This window comes from Aaosphaeria arxii (genome assembly GCF_010015735.1).
Source record: "Aaosphaeria arxii CBS 175.79 unplaced genomic scaffold BU24scaffold_7, whole genome shotgun sequence".
In the NCBI taxonomy this organism is placed as follows: Eukaryota; Fungi; Ascomycota; class Dothideomycetes; order Pleosporales; genus Aaosphaeria; species Aaosphaeria arxii.
The window spans coordinates 1697261-1721217 of record NW_022983480.1 but is presented as its reverse complement, the minus strand read 5'-3'; the positions used below and the strand labels follow the sequence as shown (position 1 = coordinate 1721217).

The window sequence follows — 23957 nt, the reverse complement described above, 5'->3', positions numbered from 1 at the left end:
AACGGAAAAGAACGAAATGTACAGGGCTAGGTTAACACGTCCAATGCAGAAACTCACGAGATATCCACTCCGCGGGGATCCACGTATTAATACGCTCCGAGTGTATGGTGTCTATACATCTGCTTCTCGGCTCCCCGAGAATGTCTAGCATGTAGAAGCATGTCGCATAGCGGATAGGACGGCGACCGGCGAGGCCGTCTTGCCTAAAGAGACAGAACGATTGGAGATGTCTTCTTGGGTCTGGATCCCTGCATTGGGCTGGTTTACTGGCGAAGACTATAGTTCTCGGCATGGTAAGACGACTTACTCAGCCCATGTGGTCGATGAATAGGTGCAGGGCGCAATGCAACTGTCTAGCACTAAGCCGACCACGTCGGCCGATCTACGCCCGTCACTGAAAGAATTGATTCGATCTACAATCAATAATGGAGAGTCGGAAGTTCTGGACGCCGACTTGGGATAGGACCATGATCGAGAACTCGACAGTTCACTGAAGAACCAGGTCTTCGGGCACTGATCCAGACTCAGAACGTCGAACGTTCCTGACTACCCGGGATGGGATCATGAGCAAAGATTGCAGAATCCACGAGCTCAAGGGAACACAGTGGACCTTGTGCTACTAGAAACTGGAAACATCATGAAAGGGAGGACGAATTTGGAATGGAAGCTTGTCGAGATCTGATAGTACGGATGACAGACGCTACGTGCCGCTGTATGTACACTATGGTGTGATGGCACAGCATCATTAGTGGTACTTTGTAGGCTTACGATGGCGAATGGTAAGAACAGCCATAGGATACCTTGAGATAGCCTGGTTGCTCTGATCAAATCCATGATGCCATCTAGAAGCAGGTGAATGCTCTCCTATTGGTTGATCAAAGCTCAAGAATGTAATCGTGCTTCGGAGTAACCAGCCTGACCAATCCTGATTAGTCTCGTACAAGCCTCAGCAAGCATCAGATAGATATCTCCGGCTGGGCGAACGATGTAGCTCTCAACTGGCCTCCCATCAATGTACTCGGGGCTTCCCAAAGCATACCAACAACATGAGATCACGATCCATAACAAGATTTGGAAAGCTTCAAGCGCAAGGCTTGCTTTGTTTACCGTTTATTGATTCTTTGTTCAAAAACCGTGGTTGAAATAGACTCAAGTCAGCCCAAAAACGGTCGCCGTCAACGACGAGGACAGGGTTGGTCTAGCGTAACACTGTGTAATCAGCCTCTTCGTGCCCTCTCCATTCCAGCCTCACAACAGAAACGCTCTCACTTATCACTGATCTTACGACTACACCGGAATGGTTTAGTGCCATCTTTCGATCACTTTCCTCCCTAGGCTAGCAATCTGATGTGCATCCTTTTGATCTTGGCTTCACCGGACGAACGTGTGGGGAACCAGACAAGACGCATTAGCCCCCGTCTAAACACACACCTAAGTCCAGCCAACACTGTATCAACGACATCACCATTAAACAGGGGAGAAAAAGTCATGAAGTAGGCCACGGTGCCTGACCACGCACGCGCAACGGTGTAATAGCTGAGACATTAGCCATGCGAAACATATGGTTCCCGCAATGCAGCTGTAGATTCGTTCGCATGGGTCCTTCGCCTACGCCTGTGGCCGACTGTGTGAATGCATCGCATCGAATCGCTGGGGAATGCGCCAGCCCGCGGAATGTCGGAGGTCCGATTGGATGGGCTGATCGTCTGATGGTTTCGGCACCTCTGCATCGCCTCTCCAACAATTATCCCGAAAGCGACGGGGGTTACATTGTAGACTCTTTAAAATGTCCTGAGAGGTCATCGTCGGCGTGCTTATGACCAGCATCGTCTTTGACTTCATCGCAGCGCGCATACGCATCAATACCTCTAACCGCCGTTGACCATTTTCCAATTGAACCAACGCCATGCCTCACGCTCTTACGGGACGCGACTCCACGATGGAGTCGAGGCCGGTCGGAACTTACGATTCGACTGGCATCGACGTCCTCATTGTAGGCACTGGGCTCGCGGGACTTGTAGCTGCGCTTGAATGCGTGCGCAAAGGTCACAACGTCCGAGTATTGGAGAGGAACGAGAGCATCAACACTGCAGGTGAGCGAACCAATTTACAGAATCAAATGTCTTATCATATGATACGATTCACAATTCACAATTCATGATATGCTGATACGTGTTTGATATATGCTTGAAGGTGACATGTACTTCATGGGACTTAGTGCAACGCGCTTCATGAAGCACTGGCCAGAACTACAAGAAGAATACAAGCGCATCTCGCTGCACAACGCCTGGATTGAAACATTCAAGCATTCAGGCGAGGTCATCATCAAGCCTCTCCGCGTTGCGGACAGACTTCGCGACCAGGGCCTTGACCCAGATACGCCTCCGGGAGAGTTCCAGATGCGTCCGCTCGTTTACAAGATGTTTGTCAGTGCCGTGGAGAAGCTTGGCGTTTCTGTCGAGTTCAACCGTCGTGTCGTCGATTACTACGAGGATGAGGAGAAAGGAAAAGGTGGATGTGTCACGGATGACGGGAAGAGGTACGAGGCGGATGTCATCATTGCTGCCGACGGCGTAGGCTCGAAGAGCCAGAAATTGGTTGGAGGACAAGTAAGAGCTAGGCCGAGTGGGCGTGCGATGTGGAGAGCGGCGTTCCCCGTTGAGTACTTGGATCAGAACCCTAAAGTCAAGGAGTTCTTCAAGTTGATGCCGAACAAGGAGTCCATTGTGAGAACCTGGTTGGGGTATGATCGATTCAGCAAAGTCACTGCTCGGAAACAAATGCTAACAATGCGCAGTCCTTCTACCTATGCGCTTACCTTGACTCGCGAGGATGTCATGGTCTGGATCATGAATCACGATGTGAGAATATCGCTATTCGGAGCAAGTAACATACTAACTATGTCCAGGTAACCGGTACTGAGAAAGAGAACTGGAACAACACCATCGATAAAGAGGAGGTATTGGAAGGCATGGACAAGATGCCCGGCATGGAAGTTCACAAGTGGGCACCCATCTTCAGGGAACTTGTTGAATGTACGCCACCGAACACGATCGTCAACTTCGAGCTTCTCTGGAGAGACCCCCAGCCGAGCTGGACCTCGCCAGGCGCGCGCGTCATCCAAATTGGAGACGCAGCCCACTCCTACCTGCCTGCCAGCGGCAATGGTGCCACTCAAGCTATCGAGGATGCCATTTCCATCGCAAGCTGTCTCGAGATTGGCGGCAAGGACAACGTCCCGCAGTCCGTCCGCACGCACATTAGGTTCCGGTACGTTGCACCGCTCACTTCCTTACATACAATTCTATCTTGTCAACCATCTAACTTACCCACTCACATAGTTTTATCCGTAATGCCTGCGCACAGAAACTCGGCTTCTCCAACGCCGAGCTTCTCCAGGACACAGACTGGGACAAGGTCAAGCTCGACCCACGGCGCGCGGCACCCAAGCTCCCGCGATGGGTCTGGTCGCACGATCCTGAAGCCTATGCGTATGAGAACTACCACAAGGCGGTGGAGAGCATGAAGAAGGGCGTGCGAATGGAGGACGAGCAAGGATTTGAGCCAAACTATCCGAGAGGGTACAAGTATGAACCTTGGAGCATCGAAAAGATTATGGAGGATATGAGGGCTGGTGTGCCAATTGAGTTGGGTGCTGGGGATTGGGATTGACTGACGTGGCTGGATGGAGTACTTGATGGAATAATTGACGACCCAGATCCTTTTTTCTGTGCGGAGTAAGGGGGCCAGACATTGTCGTTAGAGTTTGTTTAGCAGCGGAGGCTCAAATTACGATATCAGCATCATCCTTGTTTTGAGATGAATAAACCTTCATCTGTTGAGACTGAAATGTGAGGACAGAATAACCTCCGGCGGATCTCTGTGCAACCTTACAAAACCATGCTAATACCGCACGTCTTGACGTCGATTCCTTGCAGACGAGCACTCAGTCTCTCACATCTTATCTTAAACCCCCCAAAACAAAGCTGAGATGTGTACCACAACTCCAGCCTCGAAAACACATGTCCGATATCGTTTTCACGATCTGCTATCTTTTCATTCGAAATACCACATGATTCATTTTTCATTAATGCACGTTTCGGGATATCCAGAGTACCGGGATCTTTCTTGCCCTTCCCCTCGCAGAATCCCACTTCTCTATCATGTCAATCGGGCAATTAATCAACGTCAGCCTCAGCCGGCAGAAAAGCTATCACAACTTGCAACTCCCAATAACTAATCGAATTTTATACCACAACATAATGTCGCACTACATGAATTGTTCACTCCCATAGTCCCCCAGCTTCTATCAACGATACAGACCAACTAGCGCTCTCGCACCTGTTCCCGTCCATCACACCTGACCACGCTATTCCCAACGCATCACAGCGGTAGCATACCAAGCCTACCAAGCATAATAAGCCTACCAACACACCCACCCTCCGGTACGCTACACTTGTAGACTATCCATGTACCTACCTAGATGAAGCAAAGACACAACCATTCTTTGGATCCCGTTGGAGAGCCGGGTCGGACGTCGGAGCACCGGTGCATTGTATGGTCTGCGTGCGGAGGGGAGGGCGTTGTTAATGATTTGTGGTGTTGGTGATGATGTGAGAAAGTTTTGTATGAATATTTGTTGAGGGGAGGCAAGATGCAAGGCTGCGGTATGCAAGGGAAAAGTCTATGACGGTGCCGAGGGAAGTGGCTGGGGAGGGGGTTTCACGAGGGGGCGTAATACTCCCATGAAAGATAATTGGTGAAGAGGAAGGATATGAATTGGGCGATGTACATGGAGCTTATGGAGGAAGAATTTTTAAGATGCATGTGTTGTGGATATTCACTGTGTGTGATGGAAAATGATGGTATATTGCCTAATTCGGATTGATCGATCTGACTGCATTAGCGACAATGTAAGATTTGAAGGCAGTGGCCAATCCCTCAGTATGTATGGAGTACTCCGTACATACATCCGAGCAGGGGATCTTTGAAGGTCACCGGGTACAGGTCGATTGCAAGCGGACGGAAGGGAGGGGAAGCTCCGATGGATTTGAATTCTAGAGGGACATTGCGACACCGCTTTTGGATAACTCTTTGATTGAAGATCGGATGGGCGAGATGTGATGGCACGTGATAGCGCGTAATCGTACCTCATTGAGAACAATAAGGTATGGGATCAGGTACGATAGAAGTGAATAGTTCATGGGAATTAGTTCGTCCTTTCGTCTCATCTTCCGAGAACCTCATCTGCATTGCTCTCACCGAAACTCTCGTCATCTCAGCACATACAAATTCACAAAGGAGAAGCAAGTCAATTATGACGAACCTCAACTTCACGAATTCAGAGATACGTCTCACCACCGCAGCGCTTGCTTCAGTCGCGGCCCTAGTACCAGCCGCCTACTTCCTCCTACCCAAGCTTAAAACTCTCTACGACAGCCATCAAGAATCAACGCGACAACAACATCTTGAGACCTTTCACTCCCTCCTCAGAGCATACAGCACCCTCCAACCATCCTCCATCTCCGCACTCGCCTCTCCTACCTTCTTCACCCACACCATTCTCCCCTCCTCACTTGAGATACCCTCCCGAGACCTCGCACCTTTCACCCAGCATGCCACGCAGATCTTCTCACTCTTCTCGTCCTTCCAGATGATACCTCAGGGCACAATACATTTCGCACCTGGCTCAGACGCAGTGATCGCACACTGCAAGATGGGAGGAACGGTGAATGGGGAGAGCGAGAGCGGTAAGAAGTTGGTGGGAGGTGGATTGAGGGAGTGGTGGACGGAGTGTGTGTTGATGGTTAGGATGGAGGAAGGGGGGAAGAGGATAACGGAGATCAGGGAGTTCGTGCATAGCGCAAAAGCGGAAGAGTTGAAGAAGAGGATTATGGGAGTTTTTGAGGGATGATAGAGTTGGATAGGAGAGGTTTAATTCAATCGGACTGGGCTGGATTTACCCATCTGTCTATGGAATATTACTATGTCCTATCGCGAAAATTCACATGGCGATTTCTAGCTGATAGAGTGTATAGTCGCTTTACCGATTTCAGAGATCATTGCATACAATACATTAAGATTCAAGTACGGGGTGCAGTTCAATTAAAATCAACTCAATTCGAATAATGTATTCTGTTCAATTGTTCGTTTTGCAAGGCCACCAATCTAAAGATGGATGACGTCTAAGACTCTGTAGTTCGAGTCCATCCCGCAGTCCGCCTACCTACCCGCCTCTAAGAATAGCTTATTCCACCGAACCATGCGTACCTTAACTAATTATTTCTCCTCACCCTACACTGGTTTCTTCCCCACAAGATAACAACCAAAACGGAAGAGCACAGCTCTCCTCCTCAACGGAGAAACCATCCTTCTCCTCTCCCGACAGTTCCACTCGACATGCAGCGCATCACTGTCATCACAATCAATGATTTCGTACATATCATACGAGTAGTTGATTGGCTAATTGCCGTGCAGTTTAAGGTTCTCATTCCTACCCGGGGTACCGTCTTACGTTCGGGAGCGGATTTAGCGCCCGCAGGCGATCCGCACTCTAACTCGTGTCATGTCAGATAGTTACATGGTTCGTTGTTATGCGAACTGACGGGAAGAGGACAGAGCGAGAGGGGACCCCGTACATGATCATTTGTACATTCATGAATGGTCGGTTTCATGTATTTGTTGTTTCAACGGACCAAAGAGAAAGGAAAGATGTTGAATGACGGACATTGGAGTGCAGTGAGCGGAGTCCATGCGGTGATGGTCGACGGATGTCATGTGGAGAGAACGGGGAAGGGGGGAATGTAAACAACCCTTTTAACAGAACTTGTTTTGGTTTGTTATTTTGTTATTCCTCGAGATTCCCATTTGAGATTTCTGTCATCCCTTGACACGTCTAGATACCTACCTACCTACGGAGTAATCTCCCTGGCTCTCTTACTCTGCCTGCCCCCTCTCTCGTCAACCTATAACCAAGACTTCATTTTTAATTACCTGGAATAGTTACCTATTTCATATATTGCTCGCCCCCGCGCCCAGTATTTCGAGTGCTTGTCTTCCCTTGGCGAAATATCCCAAAAGAACAAGCATCAGATCACATTCGTCAATCATCACATACCATTTTCGGCAATTCACGGTGCACGCCTACCTGTCCACATCTCTCATTCGACAACTACCAAGTCACCAATCCCCACCACGACGATGTCCAAAGCCATCCTCATAACCGGCGCGACGGGAAAGCAAGGCGGTGCCGTCCTCTCGCACCTAGCCTCTCACCCCTCAAGCGATCAATTCACGCTCTTAGCCGTGACCCGCAACACCTCGTCCGCCTCAGCCCAGAAGCTGCTCACCAAATACCCCGCCGTCAAGCTAGTCCAAGGCGACCTAAACTCCATCCCCGACCTATTTGCCTCCGCCGTCGACGTACTCCGGCAGTCTAACCACGCAGACCCCAAGATCTGGGGCGTCTACTCGGTGCAAGCCTCCGTCGGCCCAGGGGTGACCCACGACACGGAGATCGCCCAAGGCAAAAACCTCATCGACTACTCCCTTGAACATGGAGTAGCGCACTTCGTCTATTCTTCCGTCGACCGCGGCGGCAACGCCCGTAGTCCCACCACCGAGACCCCAATCCCTCACTTCCAGTCCAAGTACATCATCGAGCAGCACCTGATTTCCCGCGCAGGTGCAAATGGCGAATCCATGCGCTGGACAATCCTGCGGCCCGTTGCTTTCATGGACAACCTTGCCCCGGGATTCCAGACGCGCGTGTTTCTCGCCGCGCTGCGCGACATGCTGGACGGGAAGAAGATGCAGTGGGTTTCGATCTACGACATTGGGATGTTCGGTGCACGTGCGTTCGCGAACAGCGAGGAATGGAACACGAAGGCAGAGAGTCTGGCTGGGGACGAGCTGACTTTTGAGGAGATGAGTGGGTGCTTTGAGAGGGCTACAGGGCAGCCTGCGCCAGTATCGTATGGGGTTTTAGGGAAAGCGTTGTTGTGGGGGGTCACGGAGTTGAGGATTATGATTACGTGGTTCAAGACTGATGGGTATGGGGCTGATGTTGAGAGGTTGAGGAAGGAGGAGGGGGAGGGGATTTGTGGGTTTGAGAGATGGCTGAAGGAGAGGAGTTCTTTTGTTACGAGGTAGGAATAATGATAGACTGGTCAGCACGTCAAAGTACTTGCGAGTAGGTTTGTTGAAACGATGTAGGAGAAGGAGGAGGAGGAGGAGGAGGAGGAGGAGGAGGTGGCGGTGGTGTTTATTATTGTTTAATATTAATTATTCCTTCACGGTCTGCCTGTATACGTTGGCAGACTGAGTACACTTAGCCAATTTATTGAAGTATTTATTTGACTTAGCTGATTTATACATTTGCATCTAACTCCAATCCAGCACGGTGTTCTAGATTCTCCTCACGTCAGTGACTGTTCACATATAAGCAATCATCCAAACGAATGAACAAACGATAATATCCGATCACAGATTTGTGACAACAGCTTAAATTTTGAACTTCATCGCTACTAATAATTTCAATTTTGAATATATCAACGATTGCTACACTCCACCCTCACAGTTCCTGCTGCACAAAACGCCATCCACATTAAACCTCCCCATACACACAACCATCACACCCTGCCATCATTTAAATACTCTGCTGAAACAACGCCAAAGTTCCCGCAACAACTGGCGTAACCAACCTCAGCAAATTCCACCTCGCCCACTTTCTCGCAATCCCCTCCGCTTCCCCGAGCTCCTTGTCCCCGGCCCTCCCAGCGAGCGCCTCGAGCTTATCATTCAACGGCTGCATGTTGATCGCCGAGTGCAGAATCGTCGTGAGATGCAGCGCGGCGGCTGCGGCATAGAACCTCCAGTCGCGCTCTGCGCGGTCGCCCTGGCGATAGGTAGCGTATGCTGCGTAGGCGTAGCCTAGGAAGCCGAGGGTGGAGATTGGGCGGAAGAACTGGTTGCCGACGGTCCAGCAGAGGGGCCATTGACGGCCGAGGAGGCGGGCGCGTTGAGCGTGTAGGGGAGAGCTTGGCTGGGGAAAGTCGACGAGGAGGGCAGGGACAGTCATGAAGGATTGGGTGACCGCATTTCCTGGGAGAGAGAATTAGAATAGGGTAGATGGGGGGAGAGGAGGGAGGTCTACCGGCGAGGATGAAGGAGAAGGTTATGCAGGTTCCTGCGATGCTTTTCACAATTGTGTTGTCCGACATGGTGGTGGTGGTGACAACGATGACAATAGCGTGAGGATGGGATAGTATATTAGATGGAATATGGGAGAATTCAATGTATGAACGAAAATATGTGTGGTCTGTACAGAATGAAGACAGTGAGTGGAAGTCTTTCTATTCAATGCGAAGATAAAAGCCAGTCAACGGGATTGGATGCATGTAAGTACGAATGGAATATACCACCAATTTGGCCAGCATTCTTTTAGAAGAACAATGAAAAGAAAAGTCCGATCTCTCCTCCTACCAGAAACGACTGCAACTGACGCGACCCAACGAAAGATCACACGAGGATCTCACGATTTCATCTTCGGACGGGAAAATCACAGATGCCGTTGTGGTTCTCCTTCTTCTCTCCGAGGAAGAGGTGGGAAAGGAATGCCAAGGTCCTTCGGTTCCCCAACCTCGAAATCCCGGGGTCGGGATAGTTTCTACATACAGCTTATGTATAATTGAGAATGTACGTAGTAGAATAAATCCTCCGTAGATCAGTAGATATCAGTATATCATATCACTCGTACTATGGAATGATGGACGGGTGGCTGTTGGCTGCACTTGGCAACATCCCATGATTCGCATCTCCCAATCCGGCCAACTGCTTGTCTCCATTCCCCTCCTCACCCCTTGCATGCAAGTTTACGCTAACGCGCCCGAAATATATTGATTACATCATGACGTTCCAGTGTTGACTCTATCGACGGTTGACTGCATCTTATGATATCTATCTCAAACATCAGTTTTCGCCGAAGAAGGGGGTCGTCGGGAGGATGCTTATCTTCCTTCGTGTTCGAAGTCAGGGTAGTATTGAGCTGAACCTATATCTCGCCCTGCCTAATCCTCACACTTGGATCTGATTGCCAAGGGGAATAGTGCAGTTTGAAAGTTTCTTCCGAGTAGGACAAAACAATACCCGCTAACTTAGACCGACATACGGGTTGTTTCTTCTCTCCATGCAAACACCCGCCCCATTTGACGAAACACTTCGTAGCACAACCCGCCCATCCTGACAGGTTCCGAATCATGCCCTGTTGTGTACCCACGCGGAGGATTATCGTGAGCACGTGTGCCGTGCTCCCGAAATTGACGTGCTCCGGAGTAACGGTGACAGTGAGCGTGCATCGTGATGTGAAACGTTTGGTTTGTGGGACGACGTGAGGTGAGGTCGTATTGCGTCCGCTGGTGTGCATGCAGGTAGGCGGAAAATGCGGGTGGGTGAGCATAGGATGGGATGGTTGGGACATGGGTTCTTTGTTCAGGGATTTGGACGGCCAGGCTTTTGCTTGGGTTTTGGATACGATGTCGCACGTGAGAATTGTTGATGGCATTTCTATTGGATGTTGGGGAAGACATTGCGGGCGACGAAATCGAACTTTGGAGAGGTGCCTGTGGGCGTTTTGCTGGTAGAGATGAATGCCCGTTTGAAGATGTAAAGAATCAGCACAAGGCCATGGTGAATCTTGACACAATTGCTTTTTGCCATTACTTGGGACATTACATCTTTGATCCAACTTGATCAATGGTTGGCTAGAATGATAAAGAGTTGCTACAGACTCGAACGAGAGTGGCCGGTCTACTCCGTACATTTCATCGCTTGCAGAGACGGATTTTACAGTGAACGAGCCCATCAGTGCAACTACACAGGCACTTTATGCTGCTTAAACCATCATGAAGCTATTCATCAATCCATTCAATTTCAAAAACCAGTCTCCTGTTCGATCGCATTCTAAGGGATCTCTGTATTTAATGAGTTGTCTAGATCATATGCTAGGTACTCGTCGATTGTCCGTGTCGTCAACTTCCCACACGGATGGAAATGTCAGTGTTCGTCACTTCACGCACCTCTACAGGCAAAACCACTACCGAATTTGAACGTCATGGTATTGTGCGAAGCTTTTCACCGCTGAATTAATCGTGCCTGTCATGATCTAGCTAGCAGAATTTATGCCATATGTCTCTCACCTTGACACAACTCAAGTCAACCCCAGAACGCAAGAGTGGCATTCCATACATTGCGTCCGAACATAGCGCATCCCAGTGTTCACACCATGCGCATCGTAAACAATTTCTGGATAGGAAGACGAACAGCTGCTTGATGGTGATGTTAGGGGTAGAGGAACGAGCGGGACGCGAGAGAAGAGAGAAGAGAGAAACACAGGTTTGATCTTTCAAGACGATACATGTATATTAAGCCATATTGCGTTTACGCGAAGAGTGCATGCAAGTTAAAAAGGTTGATCACATACATAGGAAACGATGTCCAACGAAGGATCGATGTATATTCGCATACAATGTATAGGCAGGTAGCCATCCATAACGACTTGGCATTGAAAAAGTGACATGTACGCTTCATGTTCCTCAGCAGTTCACAATATAAATTGTCCAATTTCTGACGAACTATTCTTGTGCGAGCCTAACTCATCGTCCAAGCCTACTACTTCAACAATGCTGTTGCTCTACACAACCCACTCCGTCAGCCATCAATCTCCTCAATTCGCATTCGTCGGTTTCACTTACCACAAGTTGTAAAAGCAGACGACTGACAAGGCGAAACCGGTACCGTCTGATCAGGCAGCGGATCGCCGCAGCCCTCGAGACCCGTCTTGGTCGCGCAGTCGGCCCACGCCATCTCGCTCTTGCAGCCTTCCTTGGGCTGGCATGCAAATGAGGGCGGCTGTTCATATCAAGAGATGGGAGGTTAGTTCTGCAAGATTATGATTAAGGGAATGGATTGTGAGAGGGAGTGTACCTCGCCGCCGCAGACCCAGCGCTTGGTTAGCGGATTCGCGATCGCGATGGTCGTGAAGAGGGTCAGGATGATGGTGGTCTTCATATTGGAAAAGAATTATAAGTTGAAGATATGATATTTACTATAAATCAAGAGCTCGGCGATAACGAAATTCTGGAACAAAACAGTTCTTTTCATCCAATTCCAATGGCACTTTTTATACTTCAACTCTGCTCAAGGATTATTTCAAGAAATCATGGCTCTCCATTCCCCATCGAAGGCGAATCAACGGCTTTCTCCTCCCGATTTACGGCCAAAAGACGTCATTACCGCTCTTGGACATATGGATATATTGTCGAAAAGGGCCCCTCTTATCAATCTCGGTCCCCGTAGCTTTTGTTGCTGGGAATTGGCATTCTCTTTCTTTTCGATTTAGCCGACGACCCAAGGAAAGGGTAAAAAACGCCTGCATGCATATCTGCATCTTTTCGCATGCCGAGTCAGTTCATTCCTGCGAATTACAGCCAGGGGAATATGGAAAATCGATGGAAATATTGAGGCGGGGGATCGACGGGAAATCTATTTGTTTGCCACGAACACTTGATAGATCTCTGTGGATTGTCCCGCTGCAGGCAGATTGTCATAGTCCGGGGGGACCGGGGTTCTCGTGCAGGTGTTGGAACACTCGCGAGTCTTGGTCGGATCGTCGAATGCAAAATCCTCGTATAATACACATTTCGGCAGGTTTTCGGAGGACAGTGGCAAGCATAGAGAAAATGCGCGCGGGCATACAATGAGGCTTGTGGATGGATTTAAGCCGGCTAAACGTGCGCATGTAGTGTGATGGCTATATGATGAACAACGCGATCACCCTTACCAAATGATCAAAGCGAAATGATTAGGTAACAGATGATCTTCCAGAATTTCGACAGAGTAAGAAGGTAGCGGACACGAGGATTTTGACTTAGCCTCAGGTACATAACGTTTGATGGACTGTGAGTGGACATTTGGGGCCATGATGCGAACAAAGCATCCCATTTTCCAGTAGACGACCTTCCATTCTCGGCCCATACGCATCGTCCCTCGATGGGGGACTGGTTCGTGCCATAGAAACTACACTGATAATTATCCATTTGCTAAGCCTCGTTGTTTGGGACTCCAAATCCGTAACTCAGCTACCTCCGTACGCCGTACCGGACAATCTTTCGGCGATCGGAGGAGGGAAACTGTAGAACGCATGAATAACGGGCTCTTTTAAAGAAATTACTGGGTGAAGATACCTACAATGACCAATAACTAATCGTTAGATGATTACTTGCGCCCCATAGAGAGTGGATCTCGAGAGTGGTTAAGCATTCACTATGGTGTAGTCTTGTAGGTTATCAGCCCCCACGTCGGCCTAATTTGGAGATGGCTCATCATGAAACTCGAGGGTTTAACTTCAGCCTCACCTACCCATCTTTCGCCGTTCTTCCCTTTCACCTGCAAATACATCCCATGCTCAAGGTGAATTATTAGTATTGTTTTCTTTCAAGTCAATGATTTTTTTTTGATCGCAATACATATTTAATTTGGGCAGATAGGACTCACTGGTTAGCGCATTAAAGATGGCAATGTTAGTAAGAAACGATCGACTTCGACTATCTACATCGTTCAATGCATCTATCTTCCCCACAGATTGGACAGCAATACCGACCGTATCTATTTCCTTAGAAACGAACATTGTTCGCAATGTACCTAAATGGTTTGAGTTGTCTACCTGAAGCCGTTGCATGATACGCCAAGCTTCGCTTCAGGTTTGATGATACGAAAAAGTCCGAAATCACCACCGACCTGGCGAATACGCGCGCGAAAGCGAGAACCTGAGGCGGATGCGATGCAAGGTACCTTCTAGAGGTCCTCTAATGTTCTAGCACCCACGCCTAGCCATGGATACCTAATGGGAGGGCTTCAGCTCATTCTATGACACAATTGCCATGGGATGCCTTGGGACTGCGGAGTTTCGAAGAATGCGACAATCCTCCAGGTTCACAAACGACTGAACCATTGAGGGACGAACCTCCCATGGAGATTGCGAAATGGACTCATATATGGGGGATCGCTGTCCCCATGAAAATCCACTCCGGATCAACACAATCGACACTCATCCAGCCTGCTTTTGGGGCTATCCACTTTCGCGTTTCTTGCGTTTAGTTAATTCAGTCCATTCACTCGTTGCGCATTCGTGGCGACGTATCCATTCCCTATTCGATTACCATTCTGTCCGTCTACAATCATTGAACGCTTCTGCGGTCTTTCCTATATTTTTTCTAATTGTCAATCATTATTTCTTCACTATGTTGAATAACATCGCCCGTTTTGCGCTTCCTTTGCTCCTGCTTGGAGCATCGCCAGTCTTTGGAAGGGAATTGAAACCCATTCGCCCAAATGGCGCCCGGCATGCCAAGCGACAGCAACAGTCCGACATGGACCGTAGATCTGTTGAAACTTTCCTTTGGGGCGATGATGGTGGTGAGTGAAAATCGTCTTCACTTTCATGAAGGGCCAGACTAACAGAATTACAGTGTCAAGTGTTGCTAATTTGACTGTTTACATGGGCGGTTCCACCGAAGGCATTCTGAACATGGAACGATTCGATGGCATGCTTACAGACATCCAATGCGGAAATGAGAGCATCTCCATGACTTTCCAGGACGATGAAACATTTGCATATGCCCAGAGGACTTGGGACTGGGTGAACGGTGCCGAAAACAACAGTTTCGTGATGATCGCAGGTGTTGGGGACTGCGGCAACAACACTCGTCGTCTACCGTATGTCGTGTCCACAATGCAATATGACGAAGTCGCAAACCGAGCAGTTTTGGCAGCACGCCTGAGCGACTGGCAAGCAGTCGCCCACAGCTACGACTTCGTTGTTGGCTCCGTAGCACAGGACCCCGTCTCCAAGAAAGCTATCTCTCGCCGCGACATCGACAAGACGACTTCCATCGATTTCAACCACAGCTTAAATGGATCTGTAGCTTTCAGTGTCGGCGACGTCGAGGCTCGAGTGGTTTGCCTGGAATGTGGTTCTGCGGGCCAGTTTGACATGGAGTTCAAGATTTCACAAAAGATCGGTATCCCAACCGGTGCAAGCATGAAGATATCCCCAAAGGGCGTCAGTGCCGTCGCAAAGATGAAGCTCATAGGCAGTGTCAGTGTCACTGATGCCCTTGAAAAGTCCATCGATCTACTTGACATTCCCATCAGTGGCCTCAAGATTCCCGGCATCCTCGACCTTGGCCCGTTCCTCACCGTCGCTCTTGCGGCCGAACTGTCCTCGATTACTGTCTCCGCTGCTGTCTCGATGGGTGCTACGGCTAAGTTCAGCGACGAGGCTATTCTTAACGTCGATCTGCTCAATCCTGACGAAAACGAGTTCTCCGGGTGGGAGCCTACCGTCGATGTGGACGATGTTGCTGTGGAGGGTTCGATTAATGGAGGCGTCGCAGCCTTTCTTAAGCCCAGCGTGAACCTCAAAGCTGAGGCCCTTGGTAAGTTTTCTAGTACTATGCCCGTATGGGAATACGAATGCTGACATTGTACTAGGCAAAGGGTTTGAGATTGGAATCAACATGAAGGTACCTACGGTTAGCGCGAGATTATCTGCCGTCGTTTGTAAGTGCGCACAATTCCACCATCACCTTCCAGTGTGCTAACATCTAGGTAGCCCCACAAGGTGTCTGCCCTGCCGAAGGAGACGCGCCTCAGAAGACTACTGGCGTCAAGGCTGTCATCAACCTCGGCGCTTCACTCAATTTCGACGTCAGGAACACTGGAACCGACAAATCCCTCTTTGGAGTTTCGCTTGCTGTAAGTTCCGGCGATTGATACATCGATCCTTGAATCGAAACGCTAGAAGACTAACATTGTAATAGGCTCTGGATAGGCCGCTTGCTGAAACATGCTTCCCCTTTGGTGATGACGTTGCACCTGCTGCTAGATTCCGACCCCGAGGATATCTTATGGGGTGATGTACTCGAGACTGATAAGATCACAGAAGACAGACTGTTTTTGCTTTGATTATTTAGTGGCTATTATTCCTTCTTTTATTCTTTCCTTTGGTCCTGTCAACGCGGTCTTTACCTTGTACCAAGTTTGTTGAAGCTTCTGCTTCTTTTCTTGTTTCTCTTTTCCTTTCAAAACAACTCACGAAAATGTAAACACCATGATACCTGTAATACATAGATGATATAGAATGCTTAATGTTATGTACTTGTAGCGCCATAGCTACCTCCTGCGCTATCTAGTCCAAACTCGCCGCTATCAAAGTCTTCAAAGCATCGATCGCAGGCTTACTCCTCCAATCGCTCCACTGGTGATTCAGCAGTCCCCAAGTCTCCTCATAATCCTGCGTTCCGCTCCTGATATAGTAGCTTCCAGACAGAACCCAGACCGTCCAGCCGGCCTCCCACTGCGGCATCAATTTCCTGATGCAGCTCGCATACACACCGTTATACGAGTTATCCGCCTGGCTGAATCCGAACTCGGTCAGCACGACCGGCATCTTATTCAACGCCTTCTCGCCATGCGCCCTGAATCCCTGATTCCACAGCCCGCCCTCGATATCTCCGCACGCCGTCGCTGAGTTCTGGTAGTTGTGAAGCTCGAGGACCAATTTGTTCGCGTACTTGAAGTCCGTGAGGAGGAACTTCTTGCCGCCGCCGAGGTCGGAGCCGTCGACGATGGGCGACAGCTTGGTATCGTAGTCGAGGCCAGAGAGGAAGACGAGGATGTTGGGGTTCGCGGCGTTAACGATGTTGGCGGCGTCGATGTTGTGCGTGTACCAGGTTGACCAGTCGTAGGGCAGGGACGAGCCGGCGTTGTCGGGCTTGCGGAACTCGTTGCGAAGGCCGATGGAAACGAAGTTTGGCCATTTCTTGCCCTGTGATTGAGAGTTAGCTGGGAGGAAGGATATCTTAAAAGTGAATGGGGAGCTGTACGTAGTCGGCCATATATTGCAGTCCTCGCTTCCAGTTCGCAATGTTGAAGTACTGGTCTCCAAACCACGTGTTGCCGTCACCTCCGCCACAGCACCAAGCTCCTTTACTCATGTGATTGTCAAGATGAACGTAGATCCCCTGTTTGTTTAACTCATTTGCAATCGCATCGTAGACCTGCAGTCTGGTGGTAGCAGCGTTGAACTGCGGATTATTCTTGATGACGCTCTGGTACGCAGTCTCGCCTTTTGCGGCGCCCAAAGCCTTGCTAAATGCCTTTTGGATCGTGACGTCGCCGCCTCGATCCTTGATGTCGTCGATCATTTCGATGGCGAAAGTCAGGCGCACGACATTCATGTTCAGCGATTTGATCTTCGACACGATTGAGGCAATGGATTGGTACTGCAGACCCTCCGGAATCATAACCTCTCCCGCACCTGGCCAATTGACGCCAGCATACGTGATGTTGCTGCCAACAGAGTCGATGATCTTCTTCCCTTGGGTTTTGAATGGAGCATTGGGAAAGGAGGAGACGAGCGCAGGCACAATGGCCAGACTGCTCAGGACGTGTGAGAAACGCATGTTGAATATCGCACAACGGACTGAAAGTCACGTCTGGAAAGTCGAGAAACAACAAATATCGTCCCTCGTTCAGGTTTAAATTGTTTCTTTCCACTACATACCAACCCCCCATCTGGCCTTTCCAATCTAACCCAAATGCCCGCCCAGGAACACTTCTCCACCAAAACCAGGTTCCGATTGATGGAAGGACATTGACCTTCTCTCGTCTTCCGGTATATTCAACACGTCTCCACATAATGTTAATAAACTCCATAGGGGCATCGGTCTATTTCCATTTAAGGGTATATGCCATCGGGGTTCCTGGATGCTGATTGGTGGAGCGGGCTCGGTCGGTTAAAAGGACCGTTTGGTGGATCTACGTGGAGTGTGGAGAAACCCTGCCTCCTGGGGAAGGTGGATTTACGCTTTAGGTGTTGCGTTCTCGTGAAAGTCCATGAGGGGGGTAATTAAGCCGAGGCTTGCATGGTTGACGGCGTCGTGGGGCATTGTGCCGAAGTGCTAAAGTGGCATACGGTCCTCATGTTGGTCGGATGCGTTAACTGGTTTGGCCAAGTTTGACCACATGTTTTCGACTATTTTGTGTCAAATGACGTACGGAATCCGGTTTGTCCAAAGGCTATACATACACGTGAGCTTCTGCTACATATTCGGTGTAGGTGCATCCGGAGTGATGATCATACCTGCGATGGAAGTGGTCAAATTTAGGTTTAGGACAAATGTCTCGGTCAATTGAGACATTAGCCTTGTATGTTGCACCAACAAACAGCGGCCGGGGTGAAAGTCGTACACGATTCAGTTGCACAAAAGCCGATCTTCGATAACAAACGTCCGCCTCAGACCTTCATCCTTCCCCATCCTGGACCTTCCCGTAGATATTCGACGACTTTCCCTGTATCATCTCCTCCAGTTCCGCTACAATCGTCTCCCAGTCCGCTTGCATTTCATCTTCCGCAAGTGAAAGAATTTGAGCCTCGTTATCTGGCGCCTTCTTGTCTGGCTTCAAGTATATCACCACTGATTCTCGCGTGAAGATGATATTTCGCTTCTGTGCGCATAGGCTGAAAGTACTGAAGAAGTCTTTCGGCTTTGCACGTAGATCGAGCCACATTTTGAGCGGTGTCGGTCCCCAGTCGCAATGGAGTCTGACCCTCGAGACGGACTCATCTTGGCCAACACCGTGACTTTGAGGTGCAGGCGCTGGAGCGTGCATCGACTGAGCGTATTCGCTCTGTGAAGCACGACGATCGGGAGTAATTCCAATTGGCGAGTGTTGGGAAAAGCGGCTTTCTTCAACCACTGTGCCAGATCTACGTTGCCTTTCGAGAAGAGTCTCGACAATGTGATGATGCTGCGGCTGAGTGTGCACCGGGGTCGCGGTGGCTGAGGCATCGTACATCAATGTGGAACGGTGGAACGAGTGTGTAGGAGGTGAAGGTGCATGAACCGGTATACTGTAGTCCTTGAAATGGTAATTATGTGGGCGTTGTGGCTGTGGAGCAACGGGTGGTGGGTATTCTGATGAAGAGAAAAGGCTAGTCAGTATTCGACGTATACTGTGGGTGAGCATGAGCACCTGTACATACCCATTGTACCTTCTCCAGAGTCTTCGAGGCCGAGAAGAATATCAATGTCCAGCTCACGCTTAGATACTACATAGAATGTAGTGCTATGCGTGGAGTTGCTCTTTTGTCGACGCCATATTACATCTGTACAGTATAACACCGGGACCGATAAATATGTCTCCGGTATTGAACCTGGTATCTCAACATACTCTTTATCCGAAGGTGTGTGGTTGGAAGTATACTGAAGGCCCTCGCGCATTACACTGGAATTAATACTAGCATTTCTCATGCTCGCGGGTCTCTCTTCAACGCCCCTTTCGCCATGGTTGATAAGAAGAATGTACTCTCTATGAGTGGACTCGCCCCGTGAAGAATGTGATAGCACAGACGATACTGTTCGCGGGGGACTTATGGGTGTGGCGGGTATCGAGATTGAAGAAGGGTATTGGGGTTGTGCCGGTCTATGGCGTGCAGGAGGTGAGTTAGGATACTGTGACTCAATGGATGAAGAACCCAGGCGCGGGGATCCTATCGTTATACTCAGACCCTTTGATGCGCCTGGTGGGTTCACGATCCCCTGCTGCGTGGTCAAGCCTGGTAGAAGAAAACATGCTTGTAGCTCCTCATAGATTCTCGTGTCCTGCTGGCAGCATTTCGTAAGAAGACTCTCCGCCTTTTCTGGCATCTCGCGAAAGAGTCTTTCGACTAGAAACTGCACAGCTAGTATATCCCCCATGTCGTGGGATGTCAGCACTTTCGCGCGATTACGGAGGGGCAAGGCTGAGCGGCAACATTCTCGCTAGCAGTCTTTGTGCATGGTAGTGAGGAGACGATATGCAAGGGGGCGCAGTATGTTGCGATTCGGATCCAAGATACAAGACAATGCTGTTGGGAAAGCAGCTTTGCGATGAATGATGGAGATTGGGGATTGGAGATGAGCGAGACACAAGGCAGAGGCTTGAAGTGGGGCAATCCGAGGTTCGCATAAGATCGACCATTGTGTTTTATACGGTACATGGATGAAGACACCCCAAGCGTTCGCTTGAAGTGACGCTTTGCCTTTCCGAGTTGACCGGTTACAATTTACCAGGTCGTTGGGCAGGGCTATGGAACGCCACGTGATAATATCCCTCTGCCATTCACTTCTCGAGCCAGCCCTCTCGTGGTAGGATGGCAGCTGAACGGTGGCTCCTGGAGCAGCCAAACGGCCCCCAATTTCTGCGTCCATGTATCTCGTCTCGAAGCGGTCCCCCCTCCCCGTAAACTCTAGCACAGCCTGTTCTCCCCTTCGTTTCGTTATCGTTTTTGAGCCTCTTGAGGCGCGCAAAGATGTCCAGCAGCATTATGGCGCCAGAGAGGTCTCGTACAATGACTTGTACCAGCCCTCGGATGTCCTCTACATCCATAGTTTGTGATGGCAAAGACACCGAACTCGGCATGGCAATAACAAATGCTGTTAGTCGGAATGTTTCTAAAGGCAATGCTATCCAGATCAATGGGCACATAGCAGGCAAGATATACAACTTGTGAGACCACTCCTTGTATTAGTCCTTTCAAAGCTGTCGCTAATTCATACATCGAAGCCAAAATCTGATCATCAACTACCAAAGCACCTTGGATCACAATTTCAATTCCCCTGGCACGATACCGCGACCGCTCCAAAGAGTCCTCAAAACCGCACGTTCACGAGACACGGCCGAGGAGGCTTTTATGGATGTAGTGGCAAGTGTTGATTTGGTAGAAAGAAGCAGAATACCATAATGACGCTCGACAGAAGCCCAGTCCGCACCTTATGCCTCTTGATTCACCTTATCTAGCATTTTATTCCGATATCAGTACAACGTCCCAGATGATCCGAGCCACGTTTAATCCTCATGTTCTGGTCAATCTCATTGCGCAGAGAATTGTTCGCCGTCTGAAGCTTACTCCCCTTATTGTTTCAGGGCCAGAAGAGTTGGTTTCGTGGGATCGGAGCTCACTCGTCTCTACAACACAATTGATTGAATTGGCATGCTATGACAAAGAGCGCACTGAATACACCACGTATCAATTTTACGTCGTCAAACATTGCCCATTTGACATACTCTTTAGCACTCGTTCCATTAATCCATTCGACTCTAATCGGCCAAGGATGAAACCAGGCAGATCCTAGCTCGTCTATACTTGACGGACATAAAGGCCCAACAAGAAGTCAGGACATAAAGGCCCAACAAGGAGTCAGAGGATCAACAATCTTCTCTCTCATTGCAGCAAGTTTCCAAACCCAGAACTCAGCTGCTATCAGATTATAGATCACAGTTGCATAGCCCTCAACTACCGCTATTGGTCACTGCACATGCGAACATGGGGGCTTCGCTAGCCTGCATCCACAGCTGCAGGTGGCTTCGCGACAACACATCAGTCGTTGCGAACATTCACTCTGCATGCATACTGCGAGCACCTGACCGGACCAATCTTACACAAGGTTTGAATCTGGATTCTATATTGTGCCGCAAGGTGGGTGTGCGGGGGATCAATTGGTAGATAAATAGTGTTCCACGCCGCTGTCATTGGCGTGCAACCCTCAACAACTTCCACTTTCCATCTTTCATATCACGGAGAAGTACACTCAACCATGGTATGAGTACCACTCTTCTGAGAGGAGATCTTTAGCTAATGTAACGGGATAGGCTGAAGTTCTCACGCTACTTTCTGCAATTCAAGCCACCACTCAGCTCCTAGAGCAGGCATTCCGCGTCCTTGGTCGCCTTCAGAAAGCACATCAGCGTCAAAAAGGACTTCTAGAAGTCCTGAATCGGCATGAGACTGAGCTCAAGAGCGTCAAGACAATCATCGGTATCCTCGACGATGAGGAGGAGTTACACACTGCCACTGTTACCGAGGAGATACTCCGTCTCCAAGACGTTCAGAGTAAATTAAGCAAGTTACTCGATGATCTCGATCCAAAACCGAAGAGCAAAGTCGTCCAATTTGCGCGACAACTTACACAAGGCTCTTCAGATGAGAAGAAACTGTGTAGCCTCATGAATGAGCTAGGGCATGTCAAGACTGCGCTCTTGATCCGCATTGAAGTTGCCAATGTTGGCGTGATGAAGGGTGTGCAGAAGCAGCTTGTAGCCAATGCAGAGGTCATCCAGCGAATCGACACATTTCTCAGGGAAGAGTTTGGGGACTTCTCGGGGCTTCGAATTGCGCGATTGCTCAAGGGCAGGCGTCCCTCAAGTGAGTATACTTCCCAATGAAATATTGGAACAAGGACACTGACGATAGTAGACGATGGCACTGTGCCGCTGACTGCCGCCGATCTGAAATTGCTGAGCGACAATGACGGTCGTAATGCAGATTGCGCCATCGACGACAGCGCCAGCGAAGACCAGACACTTGTCGACGATTCCGAAACACGCAAAGATCCTACCCAACCCATGATTGAACGGATCATACTGCGAAACATAGCGCGACATCAAGCTATTCAGATCAATGCTGCTCTCGGGGAGGACGTATGGAAAGACGTGGATCGTCTAGTCGTTAAGGATAATGTAGCCGAAGATCAGTCGGTGCAGATCAATTACGGCATGACAATAGCAACGTGTCAGTGGCTGTTCGAGCAACGAAAAGGCATAACGACTCCTGCGCCTCAGTGTGCCACGGAGTATCGTCGCGAGTTAAGAGGTGGACGCAATTGATCAATCTTGGCGTGTCTTCCTTTCTTCTATGTCTCTGATATCAATGCTGAACATCATTCCCTGCCGCTCACACTGAGCTTCTTTCCTCCTGGCTATCGATATCCTGAACTCACTTTTCTATTGACCCTTAATTATTTCCTTGTGCGATCCAATTGTTGGATCGATGATTGCCTGGACTAGCGGCAACACTACCCCTCACTCACCATGCCCCCACGGACCTTGATTCAGGGTTAGCCATCCCATAGATAGTGAAAAGTCATCACATTTGAATTCTTGGGTCAAACAAGTATTAGAATGCAAGATCCCCTGACGATCATTCATGGGACGTATGAATGTGAATATATCCTGCTATTTCCTGTATAAGAAGTTGTTTCTTCTCGCTTGCACGGAAAAGGATATCGGTGGATAAATTAAGTCTGTATACAAGACCTGCCAAAACATGAAAACCCGTGGAGCAAATCATGGAAACATGATAGTTTTCGCACACTAACTATCGCTGAGAGTCGCTGTTTGAGAGATATCGCAGGAGCCCAAAGTTGTACAGAGTGGTGTTCATACTGCTGGAAGATTAGCTGCTGGGCACTAGGTAGAAATTCGGTATCGTCTGACCACAATTGCGGCCCAAGCCATGCTTACCGTGAGCATGGAAAGAAAGGTTCAACAATACCCAGCCTGTAATGTAAAGATCGACATAGACTACGCTGGAACTTTTCGACTTTGCTTTTCACTGGGATTATTAGTGTTGTGACAATTGATCGCTACCTTCAGTGGGATATTGTCCGCACTTTCCGCTTAATTGACATCACATAAGATTTAGTTGTATGAAAATGGATTCTATAAATGCATTGAGAGATTGTTGTATCGTAACGCAAAGATTGCAAGGCCATAGTATCTCAAAGTCGCGCCCTGTTCCGCGAGTTGTCTGTTGCCTTGTTATGATTGCTTATGCATAGCCGGAGCAGCTGAACAGTGAAAAGATTTGTACTCAACAGCTTTGTGAGTAATAATTTCAAACCTTATTAAAGGTTATGTGAAAGTTTGAGAAATGTCCAACGAGTGCGATACAGACAAGACCAACTCCACCATACGTTCTTTGTACCAGCGATCCCTCCGTGTAACAGTCTAATTGAGCAGTCGTAAATAGGTCCTTAAATACAATTGAAGGACTGGAGCATCGATGTAGTAAGTTC

The 23957-nt window shown here is 49.1% G+C and overlaps 9 protein-coding genes across 9 annotated transcripts; 6 read left to right on the top strand and 3 right to left on the bottom strand.

Moving 5' to 3' along the window:
* The first annotated feature begins 1741 nt into the window (after positions 1–1741).
* BU24DRAFT_262759 (FAD/NAD(P)-binding domain-containing protein) lies at positions 1742–3809 on the top strand. Its single transcript, XM_033522521.1, has 5 exons — positions 1742–2093; positions 2194–2743; positions 2798–2861; positions 2909–3270; positions 3342–3809. Exons 1-5 carry the CDS (start codon positions 1907–1909, stop codon positions 3670–3672), a joined length of 1494 nt encoding a protein of 497 aa, XP_033381374.1. The 5' UTR covers positions 1742–1906; the 3' UTR covers positions 3673–3809.
* A 1508-nt stretch (positions 3810–5317) lies between these two features.
* Positions 5318–5914, top strand: BU24DRAFT_453304 (uncharacterized protein; the record flags this gene model as incomplete). Its single annotated transcript, XM_033531257.1, has 1 exon — positions 5318–5914. One exon carries the CDS (start codon positions 5318–5320, stop codon positions 5912–5914), a length of 597 nt encoding a protein of 198 aa, XP_033381373.1.
* Positions 5915–7199: 1285 nt separating this feature from the next.
* BU24DRAFT_453303 (NmrA family protein) lies at positions 7200–8151 on the top strand (the record flags this gene model as incomplete). Its single annotated transcript, XM_033531256.1, has 1 exon — positions 7200–8151. A coding segment is annotated over one exon (952 nt), but the record flags the coding sequence as incomplete, so codon positions are not given.
* A 376-nt stretch (positions 8152–8527) lies between these two features.
* BU24DRAFT_494910 (uncharacterized protein) lies at positions 8528–9569 on the bottom strand. The gene is made up of 2 exons (XM_033534092.1): positions 9155–9569; positions 8528–9102 (listed from the first exon to the last, which is right to left on the bottom strand). The coding sequence occupies exons 1-2, from the start codon at positions 9219–9221 to the stop codon at positions 8648–8650; spliced, it is 522 nt and encodes a 173-aa protein (XP_033381371.1). The 5' UTR covers positions 9222–9569; the 3' UTR covers positions 8528–8647.
* A 4728-nt stretch (positions 9570–14297) lies between these two features.
* Positions 14298–15974, top strand: BU24DRAFT_412333 (uncharacterized protein; the record flags this gene model as incomplete). The annotated part of the gene is made up of 5 exons (XM_033526107.1): positions 14298–14472; positions 14526–15494; positions 15550–15618; positions 15671–15813; positions 15879–15974. 5 exons carry the CDS (start codon positions 14298–14300, stop codon positions 15972–15974), a joined length of 1452 nt encoding a protein of 483 aa, XP_033381370.1.
* Positions 15975–16060: 86 nt separating this feature from the next.
* Positions 16061–17877, bottom strand: BU24DRAFT_262732 (glycoside hydrolase family 5 protein). The gene is made up of 2 exons (XM_033522520.1): positions 16944–17877; positions 16061–16885 (listed from the first exon to the last, which is right to left on the bottom strand). The coding sequence occupies exons 1-2, from the start codon at positions 17520–17522 to the stop codon at positions 16247–16249; spliced, it is 1218 nt and encodes a 405-aa protein (XP_033381369.1). The 5' UTR covers positions 17523–17877; the 3' UTR covers positions 16061–16246.
* Positions 17878–18363: 486 nt separating this feature from the next.
* Positions 18364–19769, bottom strand: BU24DRAFT_465364 (uncharacterized protein; the record flags this gene model as incomplete). Its single annotated transcript, XM_033532268.1, has 2 exons — positions 18364–19037; positions 19106–19769. 2 exons carry the CDS (start codon positions 19767–19769, stop codon positions 18364–18366), a joined length of 1338 nt encoding a protein of 445 aa, XP_033381368.1.
* A 382-nt stretch (positions 19770–20151) lies between these two features.
* Positions 20152–21467, top strand: BU24DRAFT_262708 (uncharacterized protein). Its single transcript, XM_033522519.1, has 3 exons — positions 20152–20610; positions 20668–20806; positions 20859–21467. The coding sequence occupies exons 1-3, from the start codon at positions 20414–20416 to the stop codon at positions 21234–21236; spliced, it is 714 nt and encodes a 237-aa protein (XP_033381367.1). The 5' UTR covers positions 20152–20413; the 3' UTR covers positions 21237–21467.
* Positions 21468–21698: 231 nt separating this feature from the next.
* BU24DRAFT_435314 (uncharacterized protein) lies at positions 21699–22767 on the top strand (the record flags this gene model as incomplete). The annotated part of the gene is made up of 3 exons (XM_033530084.1): positions 21699–21701; positions 21754–22306; positions 22358–22767. The coding sequence occupies 3 exons, from the start codon at positions 21699–21701 to the stop codon at positions 22765–22767; spliced, it is 966 nt and encodes a 321-aa protein (XP_033381366.1).
* Positions 22768–23957: the final 1190 nt, after the last annotated feature.